General features: G+C 43.4%; 1 protein-coding gene across 1 annotated transcript in view; it reads left to right on the forward strand.

The window, feature by feature from the left end:
* LOC135540235 (contactin-4-like) overlaps positions 1-22,963 on the forward strand; it is a 221,377-nt gene that overhangs the window by 21,192 nt on the left and 177,222 nt on the right. Inside the window, exon 2 of the mRNA XM_064966751.1 lies at positions 15,312-15,444. Within this exon, the coding sequence (XP_064822823.1) occupies positions 15,312-15,444 (133 nt within the window). The remainder of the gene's footprint in view (positions 1-15,311; positions 15,445-22,963) is intronic.

Consider the following 22,963-nt stretch of genomic DNA (forward strand, 5'->3'; position numbering starts at 1 on the left):
TATCTACTTGACACCAACAAATGCATTGAACAGTTCAGCAGACTTTTATCCCTCCATAACTGGCAACGAGACTTATCGCAGCTCTGTGGGTGTAACATTTATTGACAATTTTGATACCTTCTGCCTTAATTTTGCTGGACTCAATGAGATTCTGCCTTGGCAGCAGCTAATGGGGCTCCATTTATTTAATCTTTATTTAACCAGGTAGGCTCGTTGAGAACAAGTTCTCATTTATAACTGCGAACTGGCCAAGATAAAGCAAAGCAGTTCGACACATACAACAACGAGTTACACATGGAATTTATTTTACCTTTATTTAACTAGGCAAGTCAGTTAAGAACAAATTCTTATTTTCAATGATGGCCTAGGAACAGTGGGTTAACTGCCTGTTCAGGGGCAGAACGACAGAGTATGTACCTTGTCAGCTCGGGGGTTTGAACTTGCAACCTTCCGGTTATGAGTCCAACAGCTCTAACCACTAGGCTACCCTGCCGCCCCATTGACAAACATACAGTCAATAAGACAGTAGAAAAATATATCTATAAACAATATCTATATACAGTGTGTGCAAATCAGGTAAGATAAGGAGGTAAGGCAATAAATAGGCCATGGTGGTGAAGTAATTACAATATATCAATTAAAAACTGGAGTGATAGATGTGCAGAAGATGAATGTGCAATTAGAGATACTGGAGTGCAAAGGAGCAAGATAAATATAAAATTAAATCAAATGTATTTATATAGCTCTTCTTACATCAGCTTATATTTCAAAGTGCTGTACAGAATCCCATCCTAAAACCCCAAACAGCAAGCAATGTAGGTGTAGATGCACGGTGGCTAGGAAAAACTCCCTAGAAAGGCCAAAATCTAGGAAGGAACCTAGAGAGGAACCAGGCTACGAGGGGTGGCCAGTCCTCTTCTGGCTGTGCTGGGTGGAGATTATAACAGAACATGGCCACGATGTTCAAATGTTCATAAATTACCAACATGGTCAAATAATAATAATCACAGTAGTTGTCGAAGGTGAAAATAAATAAATACAGTATGGAGATGAGGTAGGTGGATGGGCTATTTACAGATGGGCTATGTACAGGTGCAGTGATCTATGAACTGTTCTGACAGCTGGTGTTTAAAACTAATGAGGGAGATATGAATCTCCAGCTTCAGTGATTTTTGCAGTTCGTTCCAGTCATTGGCAGCAGAGAACTGGAAGGAAAGGCTGCCAAATGAGGAATTGGCTTTGGGGTTGACCAGTGAGATATACTTACTGGAGCGCGTGCTACGGGAGGGTGCTGCTATGGTGACCAGTGAGCTGAGATAAGGCAGAGCTTTACCTAGCAAAGACTTGTAGATGACCTGGAGCCAGTGGGTTTGGCGACGAGTATGAAGCGAGGGCCAGCCAACGAGAGCATACAGGTCGCAGTGGCGGTAGTATATGGGGCTTTGGTCATAAAACGGATGGTACTGTGATAGACTGCATCCAATTTGTTGAGTAGAGTGTTGGAAGCTATTTTGTAGATGACATCGCCGAAGTCGAGGATCGGTAGGATGGTCAGTTTTACGAGGGTATGTTTGGCAGCATGATTGAAGGATGCTTTGCTGCGAAATAGGAATCTGATTCTAGATTTAATTTTGGATTGGAGATGCTTAATATGAGTCTGGAAGGAGAGTTTTGCAGTCTATCCAGACACCTAGGTATTTGTAGTTGGCCACATATTCTAAGTCGGAACTGTCCAGAGTGGTGATGCTGGACGGGCAGGCGGGTGCGGGCAGCGATCAGTTGAAGAGCATGCATTTAGTTTTACTTGCATTTAAGAGCAGTTGGAGGCCACTGAAGGAGAGTTGTATGACAATGAAGCTAGTCTGGAGGTTAGTTAACACAGTGTCCAAAGAAGGGCCAGAATAATTCCATAATAAATCCAAATACAAATGCTTAGTCATGGAAACCCATTACATGTAGCTCCAGTCAGACAGTTCTAGTGCTGACACTGCTTCAAGAGGCAGTTTGGAACTCGGTAGTGAGTGTTGCAACCGAGGACAGACAATTTGTACGTGATACGTGCTTCAGCACTCGGCGGTCCCATTCTGTGAGCTTGTGTGGCCTACCACTTCGTGGCTGATTCGTTTTTGCTCCTAGACATTTCCACTTCACAATAACAGCACTTACAGTTGACCAGGGCAGCTCTAGCAGGGCAGAAATTTGACGATCTACCTTAATGGAAAAGTGTCATCCTATGACGGTGCCACATTGAAAATCACTGAGCTCTTTAATCAGGTCATTCTACTGCCAATGTTTGTCTATGGAGATTGCATGGCCGTGTGCTCGATTTTATACACCTGTCAGCAACGGGTCTGGCTGAAATAGCCGAAACAACTAATTTGAAGGGGTGTCCACATACTTATATATATATTCATGGTCAAAAGTTTTGAGAATGACACAAATATTACATTTCACAAAGTCTGCTGCCTCAGTTTGTATCATGGCAATTTGCATATACTCCAGAATGTTATGAAGAGTGATCAGATGAATTGGAATTAATTGCAATGTCCCTCTTTGCCATGCAAATAACTGAATCACAAAAAAAACATTTCCACTGCATTTCAGCCCTGCCACCAAAGGACCAGCTGACATCATGTCAGTGATTCTCTCTTTAACACAGGTGTGAGTGTTGACGAAGACAAAGCTGGAGATCACTCTGTCATGCTGATTGAGTTCGAATAACAGACTGGAAGCTTCAAAAGGAGGGTGGTGCTTGGAATCATTGTTCTTCCTCTGTCAACCATGTTTACCTGCAAGGAAACACGTGCCGTCATCATTGCTTTGCACAAAAAGGGCTTCACAGGCAAGGATATTGCTGCCAGTAAGATTGCACCTAAATCAACCATTTATCAGATCATCAAGAACTTCAAGGAGAGCGCTTCAATTGTTGTGAAGAAGGCTTCAAGGCGCCCAAGAAAGTCCAGCAGGACCGTCTCCTAAAGTTGATTCAGCTGCGGGATCGGGGCACCACCAGTACAGAGCTTGCTCAGGAATGGCAGCGGCCAGGTGTGAGTGCATCTGCACGCACAGTGAGGCGAAGACTTTTGGAGAATGGCTTGGTGTCAAGAAGGGCAGCAAAGAAGCCACTTCTCTCCAGGAAAAACATCAGGGACAGACTGATATTCTGCACAAGGTACAGGGATTGGACTGCTGAGGACTGGGGTAAAGTCATTTTCTCTGATGAATCCCCTTTCTGATTGTTTGGGGCATCTGGAAAAAAGCTTGTCAGGAGAAGACAAGGTGAACGCTACAATCGGTCCTGTGTCATGCCAACAGTAAAGCATCCTGAGACCATTCATGTGTGTGGTTGCTTCTCAGCCAAGGGAGTGGGCTCACTCACAATTTTGCCTAAGAACACAGCCATGAATAAGAAGGGTACCAACACATCCTCCGAGAGCAACTTCTCCCAACCATCCAGGAACAGTTTGGTGATGAACAATGCCTTTTCCAGCTAATGTAGCACCTTGCCATAAGGCAAAAGTGGTAACTAATTGGCTAAGGGAACAAAACATCTATATTTTCGGTCCATGGCCAGGAAACACCCCAGACCTTAATCCTATTGAGAATTTGTGGTCAATCCTCAAGAGGCGGGTGGACAAACAAAACCCCACAAATTCTGACAGACTCCAAGCATTGATTATGCAAGAATGGGCTGCCATCAGTCAGAATGAGGCCCAGAAGTTAATTGACAGCATGCCAGGGCGGATTGCAGAGGTCTTGAAAAAGAACACTGCAAATATTGACTCTTTGCATCAAATTCATGTAATTGTCCATAAAAGCCTTAGACACCTATGAAATGCTTGTAATTATACTTCAGTATTACATAGTAACATCTGACAAAAATATGTAAAGACACTGAAGCAGCAAACTTTGTGAAAATTAATATTTGTGTCATTCTCTAAACTTTTGGCCACGACTGTATAGTGCATACCTTTATTAGATAAGTATTAAATCCCCTGAGTCAATACATGTTAGAGTCACCATTGGCAGCGATTAAAGCTGTGAGTCTTTCTGGGTAAGTCTCTAAAGATTTTCCACACCTGGATTGTTCAACATTTGACCATTATTCTTTTCAAAATTCTTCAAGTTCTGACAAATTGGTGGTTGATCATTGCTAGACGACCATTTTCAGGTATTGCTATAGATTTCAAGCAAATTTATGTCAAACCTCGAACTCTGGCACTCAGAAACATTCACTGTCTTCTTGGTAAGAAACCAGTGTAGATTTTACCTTGTGTTTTTTGTTATTATCCTGCTGAAAGGTAAATTCATCTCCCGGTGTCTGGAGGAAAGCAGACTGAACCAAGTTTTTCTCCATTCCATGTATTTTTTATTCTGAAAAACTCCCCAGTCCATAACGATTACAAACATATGAAAATATGGAAAGTGTACTCCTGAACTTATTTAGGCTTGGCATTACAAATGTGTTGAGTACTTATTTACTCACGACATTTCAGCTTTTCATTTCTAATTAATTTGCTAAAATGTCAAAAAACACAATTCCCCTTTGAAGTTATGGGTTACTGTGTGCAAGCCAGAGACAAACAAAACTACATTTAATCCATTTTAATTTCAGGCTGTAACACAACAAAATGTGGATGCAGTCAATTGGTGTGAATATTTTCTGAAGGCACTTAACAGTATGTGATACTGTTAAACTGGACTTGGTACTGTACTTTTGTTATGGGCATTGCGAAATTCATACTGTGCTTCTCTCTGCTCTTGTCCACTGCCATGAAGGACGTAGTTACTTGTGCTTGTGCCTAGACTGCTGTGCATGTCAGATGGTCTGGTTGGATATTAAAAGTCCACTGGAAAGGCATACTCTCCAGGCAGTTTCACAATGGAAGGCTGAACATTGACCTCTGTCATTTATTCTACTGTGTGTGCAGCGTCTATAGCTTCCTTCCCCCTGGTACAAGGCCAGGCCAGCTGAGAGATACTGCTGCTGGTTAGACTCTGTGGCCCATGGCCCCTGGGTGTCAGTCTGGATGGACCTCCTAACCAGCACAGCTGTTCATGCTTCATTACAATCTGTTGGATGCGAGGTGGACTAGTGTCAATCCCTTACCAGTAATAGAATAATGTATCACTGTGGATGTAGGCAGCTCTCTTTTTTTAGTGAATATAGCCCTCTCTCCTTTCATATTGTGACGGACTACACTGAACCAAGCAATCCATTTATTTTTGTATTTTTAGACTTCCTCTAAGATAATATGCCCTTCCAAACTGACTCTCATCAATGTTCCTCCTTATACATGGCTATGGTTCTACTCCATTAAGGTATTCATTAGCCAGGATATCTCGTTGATGATAGTATTAGTGAGAGCTCAGGTCCTGTTGATTAAATCTAACATGGTGTCTCAGTAACGGGGAGCGTGCCTGCCTGCCTGCCTCTCCAGGTGCACTCACCTGCTCCTCCTCTGGAGAAGCAATTATTCTTTGTGTGGCAGGATGAAGAAGGAGGTGCTCCCCAGACGGTCACACAGCCAAGCCCCTGCTAATTGGTGATGTTAGGGATTCAGACCAGATGCAAGGAGCTCCTCGTTGTCCTTCTTTTTTTTGCTCAGCTTTTTCTCCACTTTGTTTTGCTTTGTCAACACTTTCTTTTGATATGCATATCAATAAATGTTTTATTCATGTAATCTAGGAAATCAGACTGGTTAGCCACATGCTCCCCTTTATTTATTCTCCACCATGATTCACTATGTGTGGGTTCACAGTTACAAATGCGTTTTCCTGAAAGGCTTACAATTAAACAACCTGAGTGAAAATGAATGATTAATGCAATTGTCACTCTCACACCTGGAGAAAACAGCGCAGGTGAAACTGTAGATCCAATGCATTCTTCTTCTCTTTTTCTGACAGCTTCCAGTCTTTTTAATGAGTCTGTGACGCTAATTGAGTGGCTGGGAGGGAACATTGATCAGTGCTGCTCCCAGCAGAACAGCTTAGAGGCAGTGGCACTGGCAGGATGTGCTGAATGGCACTGGTTTACAGTTCCTGTCTCCCAAAGGGCGTGTGCACCAGTCCCAGAATAACATCTCTGGCTCTTCCTGTTTATCATCACTCTAAAGATGTGAAGTTTAATTAAAACTTTGCTATACTACATTCATGTCAATGTTTATTAAATCGCATAAGGGTCGTTCCACCTCAAAAAGCACAAGAAAGGGGATTGGCATTTTTTTGTTGTTGTTAGGAACAGGTAAGATTAGCATTCTTGACCCATTGTTTTGTTGAAATATAATTTGATCTCTTAGAAATTAAGCTAATTGATTCCCAAATTGGGCATTTTAATTTATAGGATTCATGTGATATTCAATAAATATAGTACATAACATCTGATTTGAACCAAACTTTTTTCTAACAGGAATCAGGGTTGACACTCTAGACCCAAACTGTTACAGACCTATATCCATCCTGCCCTGCCTTTCTAAAGTCTTCAAAACCCAAGTTAGATCACTGACCTTTTCAAATCCCACCTTACCTTCTCCACTGTGCAATCCGGTTTCCGAGCTGGTCACGGGTGCACCTCAGCCACGCTCAAGGTACTAAACGATATCATAACCACCATTGATATAAGACAGTACTGTGCAGCCGTCTTCATCAGCCTGGCCAAGGCTGTTGTCTATCAATCACCGTATTCTTATCAGCAGACTCAACAGTTTTGGTTTCTCAAACGACTGCCTCGCCTGGTTCACCAACTACTTCTCAGATAGAGTTCAGTGTGTCAAATCGGAGGGCCTGTTGTCCGGACCTCTGGCAGTCTCTATGGGGGTGTCACAGGGTTCAATTATCTTTTCTCTGTATATATCAATGATGTCGCTCTTGCTGCGGGTGATTCCCTGATCCATCTCTATGCAGACTACAACATTCTCTATACATCTGGCCCTTCTTTGGACACTGCTAACCGATCACTGCCTGCACCCACCCAGCTGCCCGACGAGCATCACTACTCTGGACGGTTCTGACTTAGAATATGTGGACAACTACAAATACCTAGGTTTCTGGAAAGACTGTAAACTCTGCTAATCAAGCCTACCACTGTAGTATCATCTGCAAACTTGATGATTGAGTTAGAGGCGTGCATGGCTACGCAGTCATGGGTGAACAGGGAGTACAGAAGAGGGCTGAGAATGCACCCTTGTGGGGCCCCAGTGTCGAGGATCAGCGGGGTGGAGATGTTGTTTCCTACCCTCACCACCTGGGGGTGGCCCGTCAGAAAGGGGCGGCAGGGTAGCCTAGTGGTAAGAGCGTTGGACTAGCAACCAGAAGGTTGCAAGTTCAAACCCCCGAGCTGACAAGGTACAAATCTGTCATTCTGCCCCTGAACAGGCAATTAACCCACTGTTAGGCCATCATTGTAAATAAGAATTTGTTCTTAACTGACTAGCCTAGTAACATAAAGGTAAAAGAATAAATAAATAAATAAAGTCCAGGACCCAGTTGCACAGGGTTGGGTCAAGACCCAGGGCCTCAAGCTTAATGACAAGTTTGGATGGTACCATTGTGTTAAATGCAGAGCTGATAGCCATAATGTAGCTGTAGAACATGACCGTGTGTGTTTGATAGAGTATTTTCCAATTAGCAACAGTTTGTTTACCTTCATTAGACAACTTTGTTACAATATTTCTGTTATTCAGTGATATTTATTCCCATAGTAATTCGTTATGGATCCATAACTATGTAAACATTGGCATTATGAATGAGTATTTTTTAAACTATTTTATTAACGAAAGCATAAAGATGCCATTATTAGTTACATTGTTTTAGTTTGAACGTGCAGACTGGCACTAAAACAGCGGGAACGTTTCCCAAGTCAGTGTCATTATTAGTGCAATGCCCCTTAAAATGTTGCTCTGTGCTACCCAGTGTGGCAGGGTGAGGGTGAGGGTGGGGGACATTGTTACTAATTTGTGAATAAAGCCAGTTTGTTATTTATTTCTGATTTTAGAGGGAGAGAAACCAAAAACCTATGGGTCTCCCAGGCAAGGCCGGCACAGGTATTGAACCAGCATCTGTAGCAACACAGCTTGCAGTGCGATGCAGTGTGTTAGACCGCTACGCCACTTAGAAACTGTACAATGTTGGGAGTAGGCTACAGTACTACAGAGACACAGTAGCTCCTTGGGACCCAAAAGCATAATCAGAGCTCTAACTCCCCCTTGCGCTGGTCTGGAGCAATGAAGTAGTGACGCAGGGTACCGTACTAAACCACAAATTACCTCTAAATGACGCAGCATAATTGCAAAACTTTTAGTGGAGCAACCACTGTACGGAACAGCAAGAGGAACTGCCCCTCACTACCTTAAGGCTATGCTCAAGCCCTACACACCAAACCAAGCACTCTGTTCTGCCACCTTAGATCTCTTTCCCTCCCTGAAAAGCACGTTTTTTATGTATTTAATACCATTTCACTGATTCCGCTCTTGCCATTACCATGAGCCCGTTCTCCCCAATTAAGGTGCCACCACCCACTTGTGTTTGAAACAGTGGCCAGGTAAAGACAACCAACAGATGGGTTTCTGTCATACCTTGTCCATAAACTGCTTACAGGTTAAGGACATTTTGTAATTTGGGTGAGGTATCCCTTTAAAATTGAGGGTGGGGGATTCTTTAAAAAATCTGCTAATAGTAGGAACACCACCATCTAATGGTCAGAACCGGGTAATATCAGGATGTAGGATGGGACATAAACCTAACAACTTCAGTGACAAATTTCTATGAACAAGGGGAAGAAACATCACTAAATTCACTGAGAATACATTACATTGGATGAAGAAACAATACTCCGAGCCACAGCTCTATAGTACATGTCAGACATAGATAACTGATAGCATACACTCGTTGTCAGGGTGGGATTATTGTGGGGGGTCCGTGGGTGGCTTTTTTTACAATTTCTTTGGATTCCTCATGTCTTACTCATTGTTATGAGTAAGCAAGTCACTGTGACTCATGCATGGTGGATTGTTTGTTCCTCCTGCGTGACTGCCTAGTAGTTGCCATGGTGGAACTTTGTCTAATGCAAGCTGGTTCAAAGTTGACCAATATATTAAGCCAAGGCAAGTGCAGGCTGGTGATGTAGCAACTATACTTGGCATAATACAGTTGTGTTAGTAAAAGTTGTCTGTGACTAACTGAATTAAATTATGTATGTCCACTGTCCTCAAGTCCACCACCTCATATATGCGCAACTAGAATATGCAAAGATGAGAACAGCAATTCTATGCACGTACTGTAGTGCAAACCTTGAAAGTTTTGTCAATTGCCTGTTTTTGTCAAACATTCTGTCGGCGTCTTCGACCCCCCCCCCCCCCCAACCTGTACAGTAGCTTTATGATATAATATGTATTATCCAGTCTGTGCTGTTGTTACATCATCCATCAAGGGAAGTAGGCATTGTGGACCTGAGACTAAATTACACACGTGTCTGTCACATCCCTGGTGACTTTAGTCTAACCAGCAAGGACTCTGTCTCTATGAGAGGAAAGAAAACAAGTCCAATTATGCCAGCTCAACCTCAATGCAGCGGGGGCAAGCAAACAAGATGTTTGTTCTTTTATTCTTTATCACAGACACCCTCTACTGAAATTATATTGTTTGTTCCAGTAAGATGGAAAACATAATGGAAAAGAAGAATTCTGGTGCACACACACAAATATTCACACACATCAACTATATATATATATATGTATATATATATATATATATATATATATACACACAGTGCCTTGCGAAAGTATTCGGCCCCCTTGAGCTTTGCGAACTTTTGCCACATTTCAGGCTTCTAACATAAAGATATAAAACTGTATTTTTTTGTGGAGAATCAACAACAAGTGGGACACAATCATGAAGTGGAACGACATTTATTGGATATTTCAAACTTTTTTAACAAATCAAAAACTGAAAAATTGGGCGTGCAAAATTATTCAGCCCCTTTACTTTCAGTGCAGCAAACTCTCTCCAGAAGTTCAGTGAGGATCTCTGAATGATCCAATGTTGACCTAAATGACTAATGATGATAAATACAATCCACCTGTGTGTAATCAAGTCTCCGTATAAATGCACCTGCACTGTGATAGTCTCAGAGGTCCGTTAAAAGCGCAGAGAGTTCCACTTCATGATTGTGTCCCACTTATTATTGATTCTTCACAAAAAAATACAGTTTTATATCTCTATGTTTGAAGCCTGAAATGTGGCAAAAGGTCGCAAAGTTCAAGGGGGCCGAATAATTTCGCAAGGCACTGTATATACACACAAAGGTATGTGGACACCCCTTCAAATTAGTGGATTCGGCTTTTTCAGCAACCCCCGTTACTGACAGGTGTATCAAATCGTGCACACAGCCATGACATCTCCATGGACAAACATTGGCAGTAGAATCGCCATTATTGAAGAGCTCAGTGACTTTCAACGTGGCACTGTCATAGGATGCTACCTTTCCAACAAGTCAGTCAAATTTCTGCCCTTGTTAAGTGGAAACGTCTAGGAACAACAACTGCTCAGCTGCAAAGTGGTAGGCCACACAAGCTCACAGAGAGGGACCGCCGAGTGCTGAAGCACGTGGCACGTAAAAATCATCTGTCCTCGGTTGCAACGATTCACTACAGAGTTCCAAACTAACTTCTGGATGCAATGTCAGCACAAGAACTGTTCGCCGGGAGCTTTATGAAATGGGTTTCCATGGCAGAGCAGTCGCACACAAGCCTAAGATCCCCATGCACAATGCCAAGCATTGTCTATGGTGGTGTAAACCTTGCTGCCATTGGAGCAGTGGAAATGTGTTCTTTGGAGTGATTAATCACTCTTCACCATTGGGCAGTCCAACAGACAAATCTAGGTTTGGCGGATGCCAGGAGAACACTACATGCACCAATGCATAGTGGCAACTGTAAAGTTTGGTGAAGGAGGAATCATGGTCTGGGGCTGTCTTTCATGGTTTGGGCTAGGCCCCTTAGTTCCAGTGAAGGGAAATCGTATTGCTACAGCATACAATTACGTTCTAGACGATTCTGTGCTTCCAACTGTGTGGCAAGCGTGTTTCAGCATGAAAATCCCCCCGTGCACAAAGCGAGCTCCATACAGAAATAGTTTGTCAAGATCGGTGTGGAAGAACTTGACTGGCCTGCACAGAGCCCTGACCTCAACCCCATTGAACACCCTTGGGATGGATTGGAACTCCGACTGAGAGCCAGGCCTAATCACCCAACATCATTGCCCGACATCACAAATGCTCTTGTGGCTGAATGGAAGTCCCCGCTGCAATGTTCCAACATCTAGTGGAAAACCACCCCAGAAGAGTGGAGGCTGTTAAAGCAGCAAAAGGGGGACCAACTCCATATTAATATCCATGATTTTGGAATGATATGTTCATCGGGCAGGTGTCCACATACGTTTAGTCATGTAGTGTATACAGTGCATTCAGAAAGTTTTCAGACACCTTGACCTTTTCCGCATTTTGTTACGTTATAGCCTTATTCTAAAATTGATGATATCTTATTTTCCTCTCCAATCTACATACAGTACCCCATAATGACAAAACCAAAACAGGTTTTTAGACATTTCTGTAAAAAAAAATGTTTTTTTTTTTAAGTGTTCAAGCCCTTGACTTAGTACTTTGATGAAGCACCTTTGGCAGCGATTACAGCCTCAATTCTTATTGTGTATGACGCTACAAGCTTGGCACACCTGTATTTGTGGAGTTTCTCCCATTCTTCTCTGCAGATCCTCTCAAGCTCTGTCAGGCTGGATGGGGAGCATCGCTGCACAGACATTTTCAGGTCTCTCCAGAGATCTCCGATCGGGTTAAAGTCCAGGCTCTGGCTGGACATTCAGAGATGTTGTCCCGAAGCCACTCCTGCATTGTCTTGGCTGTGTGCTTAGGGTGGTTTGTTGCTATGGGCCATTGTGTATAGATTGATGAGGAAAAACATTTATTTAATCAATTTTATAACAAGGCTGTAACGCAACAAAATGTGGAAAAGGCAAGTGTTCTGAATACTTTCCGAATGCCCTGTATAAACCCATTCAAATACCACATAAGCCTACGTTCTTGTAAGATAATAAACCAGTCTTCACATACCTGTTGAAGGGTTGTGAAATGAGTAATGAATTTATTTGCTTCCTGCTTTGCACAAACACAGTGGTTTAACACTCAATGATATGCAATATGCATCACTTCATGAGGCTATAGATAAAAATAAGGCATCTTGATGTGCTAGTCACACACTTGTACACGCACACACAAACACACACACACATGCATATTGACGCCACACACACACACACTCACGCACACATCATTTTCGTACTGCACAGTTTTTCACAATTCCTGACATTTAATCCTAGTAAAAATTCCATGTCTTAGGTCAGTTAGGATCACCACTTTATTTTAAGAATGTGAAATGTCAGAATAATAGTAGAGAATTATTTATTTCATCTTTTATTTCTTTCATCACATTCCCAGTGGGTCAGAAGTGTACATACACTCAATTAGTATTTGTTACCATTGCCTTTAAATTGTCTAACTTGGGTCAAAGGTTTCAGGTTCGCTTCCACAAGCTTCCCACAATAAGTTGGGTGAATTGTGGCCCATTCCTCCTGACAGAGCTGGTGTAATTGAGTCAGGTTTGTAGGCCTCCTTGCTCGCACACACTTTTTCAGTTCTGCCCACAACTCTTTTACAGGATTGAGGTCAGGGCTTTGTGATACCTTGACTTTGTTGTCCTTAAGCCATTTTGCCACAACTTTGGAAGTATGCTTGGGGTTGTTGTCCATTTGGAAGACCCATTTGCGACCAAGCTTTAACTTCCTGACTAATGTCTTGAGATGTTGCTTCAATATATCCACCTAATTTTGTTTCCTCATGATGCCAAATATTTTGTGAAGTGCACCAGTCCCTCCTGCAGCAAAGCATCACCACAACATGATGCTGCCACCCCCGTGCTTCACGGTTGGGATGGTATTCTTTGGCTTGCAAGCCTCCCCCTTTTCTTCCAAACATAACAAATGTCATTATGGCCAAACAGTTCTATTTTTGTTTCATCAGACCAGAAAAGTACAATCTTTGTCCCAATGTGCTGTTGCAAACCGTAGTCTGGCTTTTTTATGGTGGTTTTGGAGCAGTGGCTTCTTCCTTGCTGAGTGGCCTTTCAGGTTATGTCGATATTGGCCTCGTTTTACTGTGGATATAGACACTTTTGTATCTGTTTCCTCCAGCATCTTCACAATGCCCTTTGCTGTTGTTATGGGATTGATTTGCACTTTTCGCACCAACGTATGTTAATTTCTAGGAGACTTTTTACCTGTACTGTAGAATATGATGTACAGTTCACTATACACGGAGTATACCAAACATTACAAACACTTTCCTAATATTGAGTTGTACAATTGTCCTCAGAACAGCCTCAATTCATCAGTGCATGGACTCTACAAGGTGTGGAAAGCATTTCACATGGATGCTGTTTCGGTGTTGACTCCAATGCTTCCCACAGTTGTGTCAAGTTGGCTGGATGTATTTTGGGTGGTGGACCATTCTTGATACACATGGGGAGCTGTTTTTGACACAAACTGGTGCACTTGGCACCTACTACAGAACCATACCCCGTTCTGACTGTCAAATCTGTTGCATAGGTGATATGAGTTTACATTTGAGGTAACTTACTGCAAGCTATCTTCAGTCATTGAATTTACGTACATTATTTTGCCAAATCGTTTTTGCAACAGGCATAGTTTGAAAACAGGAAGAAAATATTTTAGGTTTGCAGGGGGAACTGTATTGTGGTTTTTGTTTTGAAATGCATTTTGTCACATTACCTTATCAGTCACGTCACATCTCCAGCATGTTTTTCAGTTTTTCCTCAGGGGAGGTACCTTAGAGAAGATCCCAAACACGTAACAACAAAATAATGTGTTCATTAACAATGCAAAGTTCTAGGGAAACAGAGTTAATCTTTCCCCCAAAAATGTCTGAATGACTGCTCACAGGATATCTGAAGCATGTCATTTAACAAATTGTGCAATTTGAGAGGGTAGCACAAAAGCTATGGTCACAAACACAGGGAATCATTCCACCAGTAAGGTATTTTGGCTGTTATTGTTTATTTAAACATTGCATTGAATAATGCAAATTGTCGTGTTTTGAGTGGTTTTGTTATGTACTGCACAATGTAGCATCGATACATCCTGCTGCTAAAAAGCTTTTCTATTCCGGACACAAAATAAGTGGCCTGGTTCTCCATTGTACATGGCAATATACACCCCTACCGCATGCCAATAAGAACACTGACCTTTGATGTTTTAAACAATTCACAAATCAGCCATTAGTATATTTTAGCCAGGTTAGCCACAGGCAGGTGTTAAATACATTCTTCTTTTGTTTGTTTGTTTCAAAATGACTCCACAGACAGTCCACAGTCATGTCTTGATGGATCTTGTTACAGTATGTCTGCTGCTACTGCAGCCTATAGTGAAAATGGCTGGAGATTGGAAGGGTAATGTGGTGTATAACCCTTGAATCACATCTAATCACATTGGCTGCGTTTAGACGGGCAGCCAAATTCAGATTTTTTTTCTTCACTAATTGGTCTTTTGACCAATCAGATCAGCTCTGAAAAAGATCTGATGTGAAATGTGATTGGTCAAACAACCAGTTTGTGTAAAAGAGATCAGAATTGGGCTGCCTGTGTTAACGCAGCCATTCTAGGCCAAAGGTAAGAATGGTTGAAAATGCAGTCACTTATTCTTTATCCCATGGCTTAATGACACTAAATGCTTTGTGAAGTCATGCACAGATAGCCCATTGGATTCCCAGCTGCCCATGGAGTAATGGAGATTTCCATTCTGTGTGTCATTTTAGTGAGAGAATACAAACCACAGCCAAGGAAGGCTAACTGCACAACTAAATGCTTAAACGTCAACAGGGACACAACTACTCCAATTGCACTCTTGGAAAATAGGACTCAAGTTGACAAAAGGCAAATGAAAATGCATCCCCGACTGTTGTTAGGTATAAATCAGTAGCTATCCTATTACTGCCTAAATAGCTTTTGAAGACACGTCTCACCTCCAATAACTCTTTTCTCTGCCATGGTGCTGTGACAGGCAGAATGAATTTATATGTTTTGTCTGCTTGGGGTTTGGCCCTCTAATGGTTTTACCAGGGCTGGCATGTTTGCTTCCTCTGACTAATTGTCTGTTTTTCAAGCAGGCTTGATGTCTGAGTCTGCGTGTAAGCTGAGTGTTGTTTTGTCCTGACTGTGTGTCCCCTATAGAGAGCAGTGTCCTGCAGAGCCCAGTGTTCACCAAGCAGCCTGGCAGCATTGTGTTTCCTGTTGACTCCCAGGAAAACAACAGAGACGTGGTGTTCAGCTGTGAGGCCCAGGGAAGCCCATCTCCCCTTTATCGGTGAGTATACACTGAGTGTAAGAAACATTAGGAACACCTTCCAAATAATGAGTTGCACCCCCTATTTGAGAAAGCATTCCACAGTGATGCTTGCCCATGTTGACTCCAATGCTTTCCACAGTTAAGTTAAGTTGGCTGGATGTCCTTTGGGTGGTGGACCATTCCTGATACACATGGGAAACTGTTCTTGAGTGTGAAAAATACAGCAACGTTGCAGTTCTTGACACACTTAAACTGGTGCGCTTGGCACCTACGACCATACCCAGTTCAAATGCACTTAAATATTTTTTCTTGCCCATTCGCACTCTAAATGGCATACATACACAATCCATGTCTCAAGGCTTAAAAATCATTCTTTAACCTTTTTCCTCCCCTTCATGTACACTGATTGAAGAGCATTTAACAAGTGACAATAAGGGATCATAGCTTTCACCTGGATTCAAATCAAAGGTTTTTGGTCACAGGCGCCGAATACAACAGGTGTCGACTTTACATTGAAATGCTTACTTACGAGCCCTTTCCCAACAGTGCAGAGTTAAAAAGTAAGACTATTTGATGAATAAAAACGGAAATAGTAACACAATAAAAACAATAATGAGGCTAAATGGGAGTACCAGTACCGAGTCAATGTGCAGGGGTACGAGGTAGTTGAGGTAATCGAGGTAATAAAGTATGTACGTGTGGGTAGGGGTAAAAGTGACTAGGCAATCAGGATATATAATAAACAGAATAGCAGCAGCGTATGTGAAGTGTGTCTGTGTGTGCGTCTGTGTGTGTGTGTCTGTGTGTGTGTGTTGGAGAGTCAGTGTAGTATGTGTGAGTCTAGTGAGTGTGCATAGAGCCGGTGCAAGGGATTCAGTGCAAAACAATTCAGATAAATAGAGAGGGTCAATGTAAATTGTCTGGGTAGCCATTTGATTAACTGTTCAGCAGTCTTTTGGGTTTAGAATATTTTTACGTGCGTTTTGGTCACAGACTTGGCACTCTGTTACCGCCTGACGTGCGGTAGCAGAGAGAACAGTCTATGACTTGGGTGGCTGGAGTCTTTGACAATTTCTAGGGCATTCTTCAGACACCACCTGGTATAGAGGTCCTGGATATAAGGGAGTTTGGACCCAGTGATGTACTGGGTCATACGTAGCACCTTATAGTCAGATGCTGAGCAGTTCCATACCAAACGGTGATGCAGCCAGTCAAGATGCTCTCAATGGTACAGATGTAGAACCTTTTGAGGATCTGTGGGCCCATGACAAATCTTTTCAGCCTCATGAGGAGGAAGAGGTGTTGTTTTGTCCTCTTCATGATTGTGTTTGGACCATGATAGGTCCTTAGTGCTGTGGACACCAAGGAACTTGAAGCTCTCGACCCACTCCATTTCAGCCACGTCGATGTGAATGGGGCATGTTCAGCCCTTCGTTTCCTGTAGTCCACAATAAGGTTCTTTGTCTTGCCCACGTTGAGGAAGAGGTTGTTGTCCTGGCACCACACTTCCATGTCTCTGGCCTACCACTGTCATGTCATATGCAAATTTAATAAAGGTGTTGGAGTCGTGTGCGGCCACGCAATCATGGGGGAACAGGGAGCACAGGAGGGGACTGAGCACGCCCCCCTGGGGGGCCCCCCTGTTGAGGTTCAGCGTGGCGGAAGTGTTGTCGCCTACCCTCACCAGCTGGGGGCGGCCCGTCAGGAAGTCCAGGATCCAGTTGCAGAGGGAGGTGTTGTCCCAGGGTCTTTGGCTCAGGGATAAGTTTGGAAGGCACTATGGTGTCGAACGCTGAGTTGTTGTAAATGAACAGCATTCTCACATAGGTGTTCCCTCTTTCCAGGTGGGAAAGGGCAGTGTGGAGTGAAATGCAAATCAGAGTGGGTCGAGGGTTTCAGGGATGATGGTGTTGATGTGAGCCATGACCAGCCTTTCAAAGCATTTCATGGCTTCAGGGGTGAGTGCTACAGGACAGTAGTCATTTAGACAGGTTAACAGGTTACCTTGGCATTCTCAAGCACAGGGACTATGATGGTTTGCTTGAAACATGTAGGTATTACAGTCCGGGTCAGAGAGCGATTGAAAATGTCCGTGAAGACAATTGCCAACTGGTTTGCGCATGCTCTGAGTACGCGTCCTGGTAATCATACACACATCGGCTACGGAGAGCGTGATTATACAAACGTCCAGAAGAGCTGGTCCTCTCGCGCATGGTTCACTGTTGCTTGCCTCGAAGCGACAATAGAAGGCATTTAGCTCACCTGGTAGGCTCGCTTCACTGGGCAGCTCTCGTCTGGGTTTCCCTTTGTAATCCATGAGAGTTTGCAAGCCCTGCCACATCCGACGAGCATCAGAGCCGCTGAAGTAGGATTCAATCTTAGTCCTGTATTGACGTCTTTCCTGTTTGATGGTTCATCGGAGGGTGTAGTAGGATTTGTTATAAGCGTCCGGATTAATGTCCTGCTCCTTGAAAGTGGCAGAAAAAAAACAACAAAAAAACGACTCCGTAAAAGAGGGAAACGAGGCGGTCTTCTGGTCAGACTCCGTAGACGGGCACATCGTGCACCACTCCCTAGTATTCTTCTCGCCAATGTCCAGTCTCTTGACAACAAGGTTGATGAAATCCGAGCAAGGGTAGCATTCCAGAGGGACATCAGAGACTGTAACGTTCTTTGCTTCATGGAAATGTGGCTCACTGGAGAGACGCTATCGGAGTCGGTGCAGCCAGCGGGTTTCTCCACGCATCGCGCCGACAGAAACAAACATCTTTCTGGTAAGAAGAAGGGCGGGGACGTATGCCTTATGGATAACGAGACGTGGTGTGATCACAGAAACATACAGGAACTCATATCCTTCTGTTCACCTGATTTAGAATTCATCACAATCAAATGTCGACCGCATTATCTACCAAGATAATTCTCTTCGATTATAATCACAGCCGTATATATTCCCCCCCCAAGCAGACAAATCGATGGCTCTGAACGAACTTTATTTGACTCTTTGCAAACTGGAATCCATACATCCTGAGGCTGAATTCATTGTAGCTGGGGGTTTTAACAAGACTAATCTGAAAACAAGACTCCCTAAATTGTATCAGCATATCAATTGCGCAACCAGGGCTGGCAAAACCTTGGATCATTGTTATTCTAACTTCCGCGACGCATATAAGGCCCTGCCCGGCCCTCCTTTCGGAAAAGCTGACCACGACTCCAGTTTGCTGATCCCTGCCTACAGACAGAAACTAAAACAAGAAGCTCCCACGCTGAGGTCTGTCCAACGCTGGTCCGACCAAGCTGATTCCACACTCCAAGACTGCTTCCATCACGTGGACTGGGATATGTTTCGTATTGAGTCAGACAACATCATTGACGAATACGCTGATTCGGTGTGCGAGTTCATTAGAACATGCGTTGAAGATGTCGTTCCCATAGCAATGATTAAAACATTCCCAAACCAGAAACCGTGGATTGATGGCAGCATTCGCGTGAAACTGAAAGCACGAACCACTGCTTTTAATCAGGGCAAGGTGACTGGAAACATGATCGAATACAAACAGTGCAGCTATTCCCTCCGCAAGGCTATCAAACAAGCTAAGCGTCAGTATAGAGACAAAGTAGAATCTCAATTCAACGGCTCAGACACAAGAGGTATGTGTCTACAGTCAATCACGGACTACAAAAAGAAAACCAGCCCAGTCACGGACCAGGATGTCTTGCTCCCAGGCAGACTAAATAACTTTTTTGCCCGCTTTGAGGACAATAAAGTGCCACTGACACGGCCTGCAACGAAAACATGCGGACTCTCCTTCACTGCAGCCGAGGTGAGTAAGACATTTAAACGTGTTAACCCTCGCAAGGCTGCAGTCCCAGACGGCATCCCCAGCCGCACCCTCGGAGCATGCGCAGACCAGCTGGCTGGTGTGTTTACGGACATATTCAATATTCAATCCCTATACCAGTCTGCTGTTCCCACATGCTTCAAGAGGGCCAGCATTGTTCCTGTTCCCAAGAAAGCTAAGGTAACTGAGCTAAACGACTAGTCAAGGACCATATCACCTCCACCCTACCTGACACCCTAGACCCACTCCAATTTGCTTACCGCCCAAATAGGTCCACAGACGATGCAATCTCAACCACACTGCACACTGCCCTAACCCATCTGGACAAGAGGAATACCTATGTGAGAATACTGTTCATCGACTACAGCTCGGCATTTAACACCATAGTACCCTCCAAGCTCGTCATCAAGCTCGAGACCCTGGGTCTCGACCCCGCCCTGTGCAACTGGGTACTGGACTTCCTAACGGGCCGCCCCCAGGTGGTGAGGGTAGGCAAGAACATCTCCACCCCGCTGATCCTCAACACTGGGGCCCCACAAGGGTGCGTACTGAGCCATCTCCTGTACTCCCTGTTCACCCACGACTGCGTGGCCACGCACGCCTCCAACTCAATCATCAAGTTTGCGGACGACACAACAGTGGTAGGCTTGATTACCAACAACGACGAGACCGCCTACAGGGAGGAGGTGAGGGCCCTCGGAGTGTGGTGTCAGGAAAATAACCTCACACTCAACGTCAACAAAACTAAGGAGATGATTGTAGACTTCAGGAAACAGCAGAGGGAACACCCCCCTATCCACATCGATGGAACAGTAGTGGAGAGGGTAATAAGTTTTAAATTCCTCGGCATACACATCACAGACAAATTGAATTGGTCCACCCACACAGACAGCATCGTGAAGAAGGCGCAGCAGCGCCTCTTCAACCTCAGGAGGCTGAATAAATTCGACTTGTCACCAAAAGCACCCACAAACTTTTACAGGTTCACAATCGAGAGCATCCCGGCGGGCTGTATCACCACCTGGTACGGCAACTGCTCCACCCACAACCGTAAGGCTCTCCAGAGGGTAGTGAGGTCTGCACAACGCATCACCGGGGGCAAACGACCTGCCCTCCAGGACACCTACACCACCCGATGTTACAGGAAGGCCATAAAGATCATCAAGGACAACAACCACCCGAGCTACTGCCTGTTCACCCCGCAATCATCCAGAAGGCGAGGTCAGTACAGGTGCAACAAAGCTGGGACCGAGAGACTGAAAAACAGCTTCTATCTCAAGGCCATCAGACTGTTAAACAGCAACCACTAACATTGAGTGGCTGCTGCAAACGCACTGACTCAACTCCAGCCACTTCAATAATGGGAATTGATGGGAAAGGATGTAAAATATATCACTAGCCACTTTAAACAATGCTACCTAATATAATGTTTACATACCCTACATTATTCATCTCATATGTATACGTATATACTGTACTCTATATCGTCTACTGCATCTTTATGTAATACATGTATCACTAGCCACTTTAACTATGCCACTTTGTTTGCATACTCATATGTATATACTGTACTCGATACCATCTACTGTATCTTGCCTATGCTGCTCTGTACCATCACTCATTCATATATCTTTATGTACATATTCTTTATCCCCTTACACTTGTGTATAAGATAGTAGTTTTGGAATTGTTAGTTAGATTACGTGTTGGTTATTACTCCATTGTCGGAACTAGAAGCACAAGCATTTCGCTACATTCGCATTAACATCTGCTAACCATGTGTATGTGACAAATAAAATTTGATTTGATTTGATTTATTAATTAAGCCAGTAACTGATGTGCTAAACTCCTCAATGCCATCGGATGAATCCCGGAACATATTCCAGTCCGTGCTAGTGTTAGCATTTGATGTTACTCTTCAATACCACAGACCCCAAAGCAAATCAAGGGGAAGAAATAGGTTTATTCTTATTCAAAGAGGACGAAACATGCGGGGAGGTAGATGTTCATGCTCCCCTGTCCTCAGTGATTTTCTCCTGAGGTTCTTCTTCTGTGGTTCTCTCCACAGAACAATGGGACAGGTTGTAGTTTTTTTTACCCAGCCCTAGCCTGTGGTTGACCAATTATAATTCCTTGCAATAAAACTGGGCCAATGGCCAAAAAACAAGTATCCAATTTCTGATTGGAACAATGGGAACGTGCCACACATAGCTATAAGTTCAGGACTGACATTCCTAACAGATGTTGAACTGAAAAGCAACTATTTTAATTTATAATTCCCTCTTGACCGTTAGTACTCTGACTTTTAGTACTCTTGATCTCTCATCCTCTGCGTTGTGTATTTATCTTCGAAATATTCTTACACTTGCGAACAGTCTTGTAGCTTAGTATCCACTTCATTGTACCACTTCCGTATTGAGCGTGTCACTGGTACATCCTATTTGAGTTTTTTGCTTGTATGCAGGAATCAAGAGGATAGAGTTATGGTCCGCATACCAAATGGGGGGCGGGGGAGAGCTTTTTATGCGTCTCTGTCTGTGGAATATCAGAGAAAAAGGATGTATTTACCCTGACTTATTTGATATTAATGGTTAACAATTAATATTTAACTTAGAGTAAGACATTTCTGTCCTGCTAGTATCTGTGTTTTTATGGTCTCCACTCTAGTTCTCTGCAGCTAATCTGGGCATAAGGTCACCAGAGATGGCTTAAGCTGACAAATGAGTTAAAGACTGCATTACATAGACAATAATGCATTTTTACTACAGATAGCTTAGGAGTTTATAACAATCTCTCATTGTCTCAAAATCATCCTTGCAACTGGGAAACTAAGCCAAGGTGGGGTTAAGACAACAACCTTGTGCAGATAAGAACAGGATGTGGCTTCTGATGCTCCTTAGTCTGCATGGGAGGGGTTGAACCAACCATGACTGAGCATTGTTAATGTCAGCTATATATAGTACTCTGCATTTGTGTAAAGGTTAGGTTTCTCAGTCCAACACTCAAGGGTGAGGGGTCAACCAGCCTTATCATTGCAATAATTAATCAATATTGAATAAAGATGATTGTTTGAAGAAATGGCAAAGTGAAATGAGATAGAATGGATTTCAGATTTCCTGCAGTAAAATCACTGGCCACTGGGAGCGCTACCTCTGGCTGAGCATTTACTTGTTTGCTTACGACCCTATACAGCTCGTTGAGTGCGGTCTTAGTGCCAGCATCGGTTTGTGGTGGTGAATAGACAGCTATGAAAAATAGTAAATAGTGTGGTCTACAGCTTATCGTGTGGTATTCAAACTCAGGTAAGCAGAACCTTGAGACTTGCTTAATATTAGAGATTGCGCACCAGCTATAGTTAATAAAGAGACCCACACCACCAAATCAAATGCATTTATATAGCCCTTCTTACATCAGATGATATCTCAAAGTGCTGTACTAGAAACCCCAAACAGCAAGCAATGCAGGTGTAGAATCACGGTGGCTAGGAAAAACTCCCTAGAAAGGCCAAAACCTAGGAAGAAACCTAGAGAGGAACCAGGCTATGAGGGGTGGCCAGTCCTCTTCTGGCTGTGCCGGGTGGAGATTATAACAGAACATGGCCAAGATGTTCAAATGTTCATAAATGACCAGCATGGTCAAATAATAATAATCACAGTGGTTGTCGAGGGTGCAGCAAGTCAGCACCTCAGGAGTAAATG

Source organism: Oncorhynchus masou, chromosome 5, assembly GCF_036934945.1.
Source record: "Oncorhynchus masou masou isolate Uvic2021 chromosome 5, UVic_Omas_1.1, whole genome shotgun sequence".
NCBI lineage: Eukaryota > Metazoa > Chordata > Actinopteri > Salmoniformes > Salmonidae > Oncorhynchus > Oncorhynchus masou.